Source organism: Mastomys coucha, unplaced genomic scaffold, assembly GCF_008632895.1.
Source record: "Mastomys coucha isolate ucsf_1 unplaced genomic scaffold, UCSF_Mcou_1 pScaffold15, whole genome shotgun sequence".
Taxonomy (NCBI): Eukaryota; Metazoa; Chordata; class Mammalia; order Rodentia; family Muridae; genus Mastomys; species Mastomys coucha.
The window spans coordinates 69641418-69654116 of NW_022196897.1; the positions used below are offsets into that span (position 1 = coordinate 69641418).

General features: G+C 37.3%; 1 protein-coding gene across 3 annotated transcripts in view; it reads left to right on the forward strand.

Moving 5' to 3' along the window:
* Fsip2 (fibrous sheath interacting protein 2) overlaps positions 1 to 12699 on the forward strand; it is a 73860-nt gene that overhangs the window by 7494 nt on the left and 53667 nt on the right. For all 3 annotated transcript variants that reach the window (XM_031370805.1, XM_031370804.1, XM_031370807.1), the window contains exons 5-9: positions 748 to 887; positions 2391 to 2532; positions 3167 to 3277; positions 6728 to 6851; positions 9459 to 9545. In XM_031370805.1, the coding sequence (XP_031226665.1) occupies positions 748 to 887; positions 2391 to 2532; positions 3167 to 3277; positions 6728 to 6851; positions 9459 to 9545 (604 nt within the window). The remainder of the gene's footprint in view (positions 1 to 747; positions 888 to 2390; positions 2533 to 3166; positions 3278 to 6727; positions 6852 to 9458; positions 9546 to 12699) is intronic.

Sequence of the window (12699 nt, forward strand, 5' to 3'; positions counted from 1 at the left end):
AATTGGGTTCTGATGATGGCAAGTGACCTTGGTTTGTGTTGTTTATTTTCTTACGCTTGCCGCCCCCCACCCCCTGCCCTCTGGTTAACTCTACTGCTACCTGCCTTTGCTGAAACGGACTAGCTTTGCTGTCCTTCTTGTGATCCTGGTTGTGTCAGAACTCCTCAGAGTCAAGGTGTCTATGTGATCCTGTGGTTCTGGGATCCTGGGATCCTGGGCTTGTTAGATCACCTGGGAGTGTGGTTTTCTCTGTGTGTTGTGGGACTGGCTGCAGAGCTTGTGCCCAAGGTCTAAGAACACTAACCCAGACAGACTGGAAGGCACCCAAGTCACTGGGCTGGCAGAGTTCCTGTATGCCTGGTCCCGCTGGTCCCAGTTACTCCCAGTGTTGGGACAGATGTTGGTTCCTGCTTACCTCTGATTCTGAGTGTCAGAGCACCTGGGAGTGGAGCTTCCTCTGCGTGTTGTGAGACTGGCTGGGGACCATGCGCCCACAGTCTGCTCTGGACTCCAGCTCAGACAGATCGGCAAAATGTAGTATTGATGAACCAAAAAACTTTTTGTCTTATAGTTGCAGAGAGACAAATTCTTATTTTAGTTCAGCTGTGCACATATGTAGAGGATTCAAAATAGAATTAAATGCCTTTAAACAATTTATAATTTATAAAATATGGGAATTTTAATGATGTCATTTCTGGGAAATGTAAAAACATATTACTGACTTTTTTTTTTTTTTGGAAAACATAGCAATTGATTTCAAAACAGCTACATAAACTGCAAGAAACCAGCCAACTTCCTCACTGTTCTGATGTCACACGATTCCAGAACTGGTTGTTACAGGACAACACTCAGTCTATTAAGGACCAAGAATGCTTGTTAAGGCACAGGTGAGACCGAAGTGTGTGTGTGTGTGTGTGTGTGTGTGTATGTGTTTTTAATTTTTTAAGCATCATTATTTTGTTTCATTTTCCACAGGAAAAGAATGTTTATTTTTTATTACTATCATTTTTATTGGTTATTATTTATTTATTTATTTATTTATTTATTTATTTATTTGGGGGGATTTTTTTGAGACAGGGTTCTCTGTTTAGCCCTGGCTGTCCTGGAACTTACTATGTAGACCAAGCTGGCCTCTAACTCAGAAATCTGCCTTCCTCTGCCTCTACCTCTGCCTCCTAAGTGCTGGGATTAAAGGCATGCACCACAACTGCCAGGCTTTTTTTTGAGGGGGAGAGGAGTTTTTTATTTATTTACACTTCAAATATTATTCCCCTTCCTGGATTCCCCTCCACAAACCCCCTTCCCATTTTTCCTCCCCCATCCTTTATCAGGGTGCTCACCCACCGACCTGCCCACTCCAGCCTCACTGCCTTAGCATTCCCCTGTAGTGGGGCCACTGAGCCTCCACAGGACCAAGAGCCTTCCCTCCCATTGATGCGCTGTAAGCAGAACTTTTTTTTAAAAGTAGTAGATAGTGTTTAATGGTCGCCAATGGAGAGAGAAAGGAAGGGAAATCAGAGAGATACAGGAATTAGGAATCCTGGACTAAAGGATTAGTCAGAAAAGCTATGAGTGGAAACTTCTTCCAGGAGAGTTGAGTTTTCTGGGAAGCCAAAGGGGATATAAAGTGATAGCTGGAGGAAGCTCTAGATCCTGGAGCCTTTCACTAGGAGAAATTATTTTAGTAGCAGGTAAAAAAAAGGAAATCAACTTTTTATAATTGCTCTTTAGAGATTGACAGCAGCAAGTGGGAAGAAATAAGTCCAAGTCAAAAACAAGAGTTTTAATATATCTAAAGAGAACATATACTAAATAACTGGATTTACTCAGATATTTCCCATTCATAATCACTAATTAGCATTCCAGTTATGTATGTGAAATATCCCGATTTATGTATCTGAAAGCATAATGTTCCACCTTTCTCCGTTACTGAGCAGGAGCTTTTACGTTCCATGTTTTTTACTGCTGTTGCTGCCTGAGACCATCAGTGAGAGTTTTGTGTTGCTACCAAGAGCCTAGTGCCCCCTCTGTTCTTGTAGTGAAGGCATTTGAAACCTCGCTTATTTTCTCTGTCATGTTTGCAAGTCCAGATTCCTAAACCCACTGAGTTATTATTGATCACTGTGTAGAAGAGTGAATCAGTTTGCTCCACGCCCCACTCTTTCTTTGACCAAGATAATAGACACATCCTAAAAAAGAATACTAAGTGAGCCAAGCATTATGAGTACATCTAATCTGGAGAGGAATGAATGGAACTGATAAAACGAGAACAACAAAATTAGGAAAACCCTATGATATTTCTGTCTTGACAAGTGAGGCAGGGCTACATTTGGAGTATGGGGATAAAGCTCCCCCAAATCACCTGCAATCCTGTGTTTATTCTTACTCAGATATTTGGATATGATAAGTAAAGAATTAGAACAACTTGAGCGCACTGCAGAAGAACAACGCTTACTCCGCATGGACAGAGAGGAGAGACGACAGCGGGAATACACAAAAAAGAAACTTAGTCTGCGTAGAAAAATTGAACAGGTAAGCAGAAAACTTATATGTTGAGAGGGAAAAAAGTGTGCATTTTCCCTATTTGTAAACAAGTTTAAATATATCTTGCTGTTTGGAAATATTCCAGTTTTAAGCTTTAGTGCACCTCTATAGCGCACACGTTACACCATAAAATGTGGAGGCAGATATCACAAATGACATAATGAACCAGTTTTTGTTTTGAAAGATCACTGTACAAAGTTATTGAGCATTGCTTCACTTCCAATTAGACTTCAGTGTGCACAGGAAGTATTTTTTTTTAATTATCCTTAGTAAAAATTAATCATAGCTAATTTTATTTGTAATTAAAATTGTCCATTTGTGTGCACACATGGCATAATGCAGTGGGGAAGTCCAGATAGCTGTATGAATTAGTCCTTTCCTCCTATCATGAGAATTCTGGGAATTGAACTCAGGTTAACAGGCTTGTCAGCATGACCTCACTCATGAAGCACCCCCACCCACAGGTCCTTATCTACTTTCTTAACACAAACGCTGTAGGAAAGGTAGAAAAAGTCCATTCAAAAAGCAAGCGCTGGATGACCTTTGTGTATCTGCTGGGCTCATGATCTGCCCTGGAAACAGAATGTGCATGCACCAAGGTTAGTAATATTCTGGTCCCTAGGAATGGAAGACAAAAGAGATGATACTTCTCACAAAGATCGGAGAAGATGTTAAGAGGGAACAGAGGGTAGAAGAACAAAGGCGGAAAAGCCGAGAAGAGAGTGACAGAAAGGTAGGGTGAGCTTTAAGTTCTTCCCTGGAATGTTTAAAGAGAGAAGTTGGTGCTGCAAAGTAAATATTTGTGTGACCAATTACTGTAATATATTATAATCATAGTTATATATTATATAAACATATAAAAATACATAAGTATATAATATCCATGTAATCTATGTAATACAATCTATATAATATAATAATATATGATATTTTATATATTATGTATAAATAAAATGGTATGTAATATGATAATATATTATATATAAATATTATATAATATTAATATATTATATATGATAATAATATAAAAATAATGTTAAAAATTCGAAAAAGACAAAAACCTGGGTCTTGCTGTTTGGCACAGCCTGTTCATGAGCTCCTGGCTCTAAAAGACCCAGTGACCTCAACTACCTGAATCACATGCAGGCTTTGTATGCACTGCTAGAGTCACTTTACCTAGATAGGAACACTTTCACATGTCGTGTCTAATGTATTTTTATAGTGTAAAAAGCACTGGTCCCTAGTTTGATATAACCTCTCGGATTTATCTTCAAAATATAATAATAGCTCTAGTTCTTATAGAGATCTTACTCTATAAATATGTTCTTTTAGAGAACTAGAAATTTTAAAAAAATCTTTGTTCTTCCTTCTTGTTTTAAAAGTTTGACTCTTTTTCAGTTTAATAGTATATTGTTCTTTTATTTAGAATGTAAAATAGAATAAGGGAAAATGGCAGAGTACAGAATCCTTTTACCAGCTTACTGTTAACGTACACAAAGACAAGCACAGTACATTATCTTATAAATATTCTACTCCAAAACTAAGCACATACTTTTACATCTTTTTAAAAAAAGAGTTATTTTTCGTTTATGTTTCCAAGTGCTTAACAGCACATATGTGTGCACACTACATGCATACGTGAGCCTATGGAGGCCAGAAGAGGGACACAGATACCCTGAACTTGGATTACATAAGGTTGTATAGCAACATAATGGTGCTGGGAACTGAACTCAGGCTCTCTGCAGGTGCTCTTAACCCATAAGCTTTGTCTCCTGCTTTTACTTTTATGCATTTTATATTATTTTGTAGGCTGATTCTTTAATTAATAAAACACAGTAAATGATTCTTATATTAATAAATATAGATCTAAAATTCTAAACTTGGGGTAATTTATTCTTGATAAATGTAAATATAAAATTTACAGTTTGGTTTGTAATGCAGTATATCATTTTACTTAAACTTCATAAAATATTAGAAATTGAAGTATCTATTTCATTTTCCTATAAAAAATATCATAAACTGAAGTTTATATTTTCTTTTACATTTAGCTTCTCACATGTGCATCCTAGCCTTGAGATTCACTGTTCATGTGAGTAGGTAGGCTTGTCTTAACCAGTGTAATGTGCATATCACCTTATGTTCAGTGTTTCAACATCTTTTTAAACACATATAGATAGAGCAGACACATATATACATAGAAATAGTTAATTACAGTAGATTTGCTATGGATCTCAAATAAAAACAAAAACAAAAACAAAACAAAAAGACAAAACCTTTACTAGAGTTAACTATGAAATCTGTGTGCCTCTCATATATACTTTTTATTAGGTTTAAAAATTTTATTATTACACTGCCAAAAGTTTTATCAAGAAGGAATGCTGGTGGGTTGTCAAATCTTTTCTTTTGTTTAGTGTGTTTTTTCTAGATCTTGTATCAGTGCAGCACTGTGTCATTCACTTAGTTTGTAATACTGTTGGGTTTCTCCTGAACCTCTGAATTCAATGGATTTTTTAAAGATAGCTATTCTCAGATATTTCTGTTATAACTCATATTACTTTTCTCCCTGTGACCAAATATCTGACAAGAAGTAATTTAAACGAGGGAGAGTTTATTGTAGCTTTCAGTTGGAGGACATAAAGTCTATTGTCTTAAGTAAACAAGACTGGAGGAGCCTGAGAGCTGGTCACAGTGTATCCACTGCAGAAGCGCAGAGAAAGGAGCAGGAGAGCTGGTCACAGTGCATCCACTGTGGAAACGCAGAGAAAGGAGCAGGAGAGCTGGTCACAGTGCATCCACTGTGGAAACGCAGAGAAAGGAGCAGGAGAGCTGGTCACAGTGTATCCACTGCGGAAGCGCAGAGAAAGGAGAAGGAGAGCTGGTCACAGTGCATCCACTGTGGAAACGCAGAGAAAGGAGTGCTTGTGCCCAGCTCCCCTTTCTCCATTTTATTCAGCTGAGGTTCTATCCCCTGGAATAGTACTGCCCACGTTTAGGGTATATCTTCTCTTTTAGTTAAACTTTTCTGTAAAAACCTCATAGACCCACCATGTGGTATGTGTCCATGGTGATTCCAGATCCCAGCAAGTTGCGATGATGATAAACTGCACACATACATATATGGTTTCCTCTTTTCAGGACACTAACTACATTAAACTGTCTCATACATCTTTTCCCTCCCAGTGTTTCCTTTAAGATACTTTCTGTTACTAAATTCATACAGCTATGCTCTATATGTCAGATCTATTATCGATGCTTCCCTTGCATTCCTCTTCTCACATACTAAATTATGTAAATATTTGTTTCTCTTTATTATCATTATATTTTCAAGCACACAGAATGCAACTATGCTGAGTGTATTGATATTCTTGGCTTGAATTGTAACTTCTTTGTCTTTTCTAAGTTAATTGTAACTGAGTGATTTATTTCTGTAGGTCACATGGCCTTGCTTTTTTATAGGCACAGCACTCTTCAACTTGATGCTATATACTGACTTTGTGTATTCGATCTTTTTATATTTTTGGAAATAGTTTGATTAATCAGGTTTATTTTAATGATTCATTAGCTCAGGTTAGTGTTACTTTTTTATCTGAACCTGCTTTTGCCTATTATCGAAGCATGAACCATTTTTGTATTCTAGGCTGTATGGCTAACAACGACTCTGTACTGTAGCTTATGAAGTACATTTTTGTCTCCGTGGAAATGCAAACTCTCTCCTAACTTACCCCTTGGGATGGCCCTTTATGCTATCTTGAGTATTATTTCATGTGTTCTGATTCTTTCTCTTAGAGAAGGATTAATAAAAATTTCCAGACTCTCTCTGTACATTTGTCTCTCTTCTGCCATGCCCATGGTCAGTATTATCCCAGAGATTCACAAAGAAAAGTGACATTTCAAAGAATGTAATGGTTCTACCCAAATATTCAGGCAGGTGCCTTTCACCTAAGTATTTGATCAGAAACAAGCAAACAAAAAAATGGCTCCTTATTATACTCTCTAAGTTTTATACTCTTTAAATTGTAACAATGGACTCCTTGCTGCTCTCTAAGTTTTATTTTACTTAAATTTGCAAGTCACAAGACAAGAATAATTCTGTATTTCTACTATGTAACATGGTTTAAACACCTGTTTTTCGTTTATGGATACCAAACTAATACTAACCAGTGTACTTTCTTTCATATTTTAGAAACAAGCAATGCTGGAGAAAAAAATGGCTTATCATTTACAAAAAATGCAGGATACTGGCTTAAAAGATGACATGGGAAGAAATGGATTTGACTATAAAGGACAGAATGGAACTATGTTTGAATGTGAGACTAATATGTCATTATGTAGGAAGTATTGATCTCTGTAACATGAAATATCTTATATACGTGTACCTGCTACCCACTTTGTATGGAATGTTAAATTAACCATTTCCACATTATTGTTAATGTTGGAAAGATCACATATTCACATATATACACACCCCCCAAAACTAAAACAATTTTATCAACTGCTTTAATAGACAATTTTGATTGCCCTACAGCTTGATACCAAATTCACTATACTTAAGATAACACATATTTTACTTCCAACACATTAAAATCAGTGTGTAAAATAACTTATACATCAACATGGTGCTTTTGTATGTTGTCAACTAGTAAAAATAGAAAGAACCTGTGAAAGTAAAAAATATGTAAATGGAGGAGAAATTAGTAGAGAAAAGAAGGAAGAAAGAAGATGGAAAAGAATGGGGAAAGGTGTGAAAATAACAGAGCATGACTCGGCTGTGCCAAATCCACATCAGCTGCATTTTGTGTAACATCAAGTAATCCCAGCAAAACTCCCTATTTAGTTATTAGTTATCATGGTAGGACTTTTAATAGATTTCTAGGGATGCATACTACTGAGAAAGAGCAGGGCCACCATCAGTCTTTTACCTCATCACCCCCACTTTCGAGTGAAACTGTCCTTTTATCACCCCGTTATCATTACCTGGTCTTAGCTGGATTCTGTATTTTACCGTTGCCCAGCCCATCTTGCTCATCTATTTGATTCTGATAATTTCTTATCCTAACTCTAAACTGCTATCTGTTAAATTCAGTTTAAGGTATATAGGCAAGCACTCATTACTATATGGACTCCAGCCTAAATTTAAACTTCTAAATTTTATTTTTCACTATATGCTTGAATATGACAGCTGTCTACTACAGGCTCTGGAGCCAGGCTCCTACTGTATAACTCTCCTTTATAACTTTGGAGGTCTTTCTTTTTTTCTTTTCTTTTCTTTACTGGTTATGTTATTTATTTACATTTCAAATGTTATCCCCCTTCTTAGTTTCCCCTCCTCAAACCCCTATCTCATCGGCCCTCCCCCTGCTTCTGAGAGAGCTCACCCACCCACCTACCCACTCCTGCCTCACCACCCTAGCATTCCCCTATGCTAGGGCATCAAGCTTCCATAGGACCAAGGGCCTCCCTTCCCACTGATGGCCGACAAGGCCATCCTCTGCTACATATGCAGCTGGAGCCATGGGTCCCTCCATGTGTACTTTTCAAGATCTTTACATGATTTTGGCAAGTTCTATAGCCCTTCCCAGATACTTGTACTATCTATAATTGAACATAGTACACTAAACAAGTTCTATGAAAACCATCCTTCAAAATTGGAGTGCATAATCAGGCCTCATAGTTCTGTCAAATAGGAGTAAGGACTATTACTAAACATAGTATATTTCTCTCCTTTTTGTCTTTCTGTGTCTGTCTTCTCAGCCCACAATCACCTACTCACTGTTTCTTTCTGGTCTTTCACATGCAATTTATATTAAATCACATATAACTTTAATTGCATGTACCCTCTTTGAGTCTGTGGATGCTTGAAAATCCTACACAGTTACAGACTTATTACAATTTTAATCACTTCAATACTTAACTTCTATTTTTACATGTCATAAAATTTTGAGGGAAATAAATCTACTTAATAAGTTTCCCAGGTAAATAACTCAATCTATTTACTTCTCTAAAGGAATTCTACAGCCCCATTTCAGATTACAAATCACTTTGGCAGTTTTGTAATCCCAATATATTTTTTTCTCATGCAATAGAAGAATGTGAATTTTTTCATTCTTTTATTCATTCATTATGTGTATATTTCTGTACATATTTTCATATATGTGTAGGCACACTGTGTGCACACCTGATATCTCTGGAGGTGGGAAGAAGGAAACATGTCTGGAGCTGGTTGCTTGTGAACCATGGAAGTCCTGGGAAGCAAAATCAGGTCGTCTACAAAAGGAACAAGTGCTCCTAACTCCTAAGCCATCAGTTACCTAGTGAAGTAGCAATCTTAAATATTGCTGCATCAAGTCACCCTTAGAAAACACTATATTAATATTTTTATAATACTGAAATGACAAGGAACAGATATCAATTTCATAACAGTGTTATAATTGTATAAAATTGTAGTAATATCCTCTTCTACCAAGTAAAAAATCTTCTAGAGAAACTTGTGTATACACACACATAAATACACACACACACACACACACACACACACACACCACACACACACACACATGCTTTTGCTCATCTGTAAACAAATGCGAGAACTTCATAGTCATTTAGGATAGTGGGTCTTCATCCATGTCACTATGTTGGTATGTATTTCTACAGAAAGCAAACTACATGCTCCAGTAGACTATAATAAAGATTTCTTTATTTCCAAAATGTAAAATATTAGTCACTCCAACTCTGCCCCTTAAGTTATAGGTATATTACAAAAATAATTCTCCTCCAATTTGACATTACTTATCTTCTCCTATCTGTTCTCTAAATCCCACAGATAGACTAGCAGGCACTTCTTGAACATGAAAAGATAGTTGATCTTTGGCAGTTTCACTGTCACTACTAATAATATGTTTTATTATATTTTTAAGCTTCCTCAAAGAAGAAAAAGAAGCAGTTTGATGATATAAAAATAGTTTATCCTGATGGAGACCAGAAAGCATTTAAAGGATCATCAGGTAATTGAATATTTTAATTAAGAGTAGTGATTTGGACAAAGACTGAGATGTGGGTGACCTTCAATTGAATGTAGATGAAACTTGGGTTTATTACAATGAATGACTCATTTTCTAGGCTGCAGGCCATGTACTGTATTCAGAATAGATAACTAATTTGGTGTTTTTCAACTGGTCATCCAACCATTCCTTAAGAACGGTTACAAGCAGGTTTTGTTAGTACTAATTGTTGACACAGATTGACAGATGGTAGAATACTTTAAATTCTCAGAATTATTTTAGAAAACTCAAAAATCTTCTAGAAGCTAAACACATTTATTATAAGCTACTGTGAACATTTGTTTAATTATCATTTTCTATATTTCTTATGCTGTGTCACTTTAGGTTCTCAATTTAAGCTCACTAGATTATACTGTGGACCCTCAAACAAGTACTCTAATAACAAACTATGAAAATGAAAAAAATTAAATAATATATATTATTCACTAATAACCCTCAAAGTTACAGTTAATGTAAAAACTTAGAATAACTGATATTTACTGATAAAAACCTAAAGAAAACCACATCCAATTTTTTGTTCCCTGTGTGTCATCTTGCTTTTTACAAAATCCAGAAACAAGAAGGCAATGCTGCGTAATCTTCACCTGTCTGATCTACCACAGGGTTTGAGTTTGAGGTGATCCATCTCTATGATACCTTGAATGAGGATGCCCCTTCTAGGCTCCTGTTTTTGAAGGCTTGGTACTTAGTTGAAAGAACTGTTTGGGAAGGATTGGTAGGTGTAGACTTATTTGTTGGACAGAGTGTGTCACTGGGGTGTGACAGCTTCTAGGTTTCAGAACCTACCCCATTCCCAGTTAGCTTTTATCTGCCTCCTACTAGAGTTTGATAAATGTACTACAATCTTTAAGTAAACCTTACTCTTCTTCTGCCAACAGCTGTCACAGCTAATAATCACTGTTGCTTCGATTTTTAATACTATACTACATGTATAGTTGCTGCTGCTACTGATGTTGCAATTGTTGTTGTTTTCAGAGTCTTGTCTTGTAGCCCAAGTTAGCCTCAAATTTCTAGTAGTCCTTCTGCCCAGTTTCCTTTGTGCTGGGATTACAGTCCTAAACTATCAGACCACTAAGCCTATTTTCAAATTGGTTTTCAGCCTGCCTATTGTCTTCATTATGCTGTTTGAACAGTTGTATCAAGGATAGTCTAGGTTATAACACATTTTTTCTTCTGAATAAACAGTGAGTGAGTACTATATTTCTTTCAGTAGACTGTGTCATTCCTACTACTTTATCATACTCTTTTTCTCCTTCAGAATTTTCCCATGTAATACATCTACATACATCCCATAGTTAATTAGTTGTGGTAAATTTCCCTGTTAAGTTTGTAGACTGATTAAGAGAAAATATATATTATTTTCCATGTTTGTCACCATTGCTTTTGCTTTAATACTTTTGTGGCAGGTTATCTTTCTGGTGTTATTTCATCTCTATCATTTTTGGTGTCTCTTTTATACCAGCTTTTCTAGAATTAAATGACTCTAGTTTTTTGTTTTGTTTTGTTTTGTATTTGCTTTTAAATTTCATAAAATATTTAATCTCATTGTTGAAATGTATTGCTCTCATTTAAAATAGACTATAGGTTGAAAACTGACTTTTTATTTTTATTTGGTTTTTTTTGTTGTTGTTTTTGTTTTGTTTTTTGTTTGTTTGTTTGTTTGTTTTTCGAGACAGGGTTTCTCTGTTTAGCCCTGGCTGTCCTGGAACTCACTCTGTAGATCAGGCTGGCCTCGAATGCAGAAATCTGCCTGTCTCTGCCTCCCAAATGCTGGGATTAAAAGTGTGCGCCACCACTGCCCGGTGCCTTTATTTTTATTTGTTATTAATTAATTTATTTTTTACAATCCATATTTTATTCCACCCCCATCTACCCTCTAAGTGTTTCATATCCCATACCTCATCCCCACCCCTATCTCCACGTGGATGTCCCCCACCTCCCAACCCACCTGACCTCTAAACTCTCTGGGGCCTCCAGTCTCTTGAGGGTTAGGTGCATCATCTCTAATGACACAGACTGGGAAGTCCTCTACTGTATTGTGTTAGGGCCTCATATCAGCTGGTGTATGTTGCCTGGTTGGCATTCCAGTATCTGAGAGTTCTCAGGAGTCCAGATCAATTGAGACTGCTGGTCCTCCTACAGGATCTCCCTTCTCCTCAGCTTCTTTAAGCCTTCTCTAATTCAACAACAGGGGTTAACTGTTTCCATCCATGTGGTTGGGTGCAAATATCTGCATCTAACTCTTTCAGCTACTTGTTGGGTCTGTCAGAAGGCAACCATGAACGGTCCCTTTTTGTGAGAGCTCCATAGCCTCTGTAATAGTATCGGGCCCTGGGCCCTCCCCTTGAGCTGGACCCCACTTTGGGACTGTTTCTGGACTTTCATTTCCTCAGGCTCCTTTCCATTTCCATCCTTGTAATTCTTTCAGACAGAACAATTATGGGTCAGATTTGTGACTGTAGGATGGCAACACCATCCCTCACTTGATGCCCTGTCTTCCTGCTAGAGGTGGGCTCTATAAGTTCCCTCTCCCTATTGTCTGGCATTTTATCTAAGGTCCCTTTAATGCCTGAGAGTCTCTTACCTCTCAGGTCTCTGGTGCATTCTGGAGGGTCCCCCCAACCTCCTATCTCCTGAGATTGCCTGTTTCCATTCTTTCCACTGACCCTCAGGGCTTCAGTCCTTTTCCCTCACCCAATACCAGATCAGATGCCCCCCTGCTCCCCACTCCTCCCCTTCCTATCCACTTTCCCTCCTAGGGTCCCTCCCTCCTTCCCCACAGAAAGTTGATGGTTTTTTATTTGTTTTTATTTTTGTTTTGTTTTTTGTATAAAAACAACCTGTCTGGGACCAGGAAAATGCCTCAGTCTTTGAAGTGCCTGTTATACAAGGACCTGAGTTTATAACCCCATCACTTAAGTGAAAATCCTGAGTATATAACTCAATGCTAGGGTGGGGTGGGGAGGAGATAATTGGATACCTGGACTTGATTGGCCAGCGAAAGAGATGAGCTCCAGTTTCAAAAAGGAACAAGGAACTCAAGAAGAAGGAAGACCAAAAGGTAGACAGTGCACTCCTTCTTAAAAGGGGGAACCAA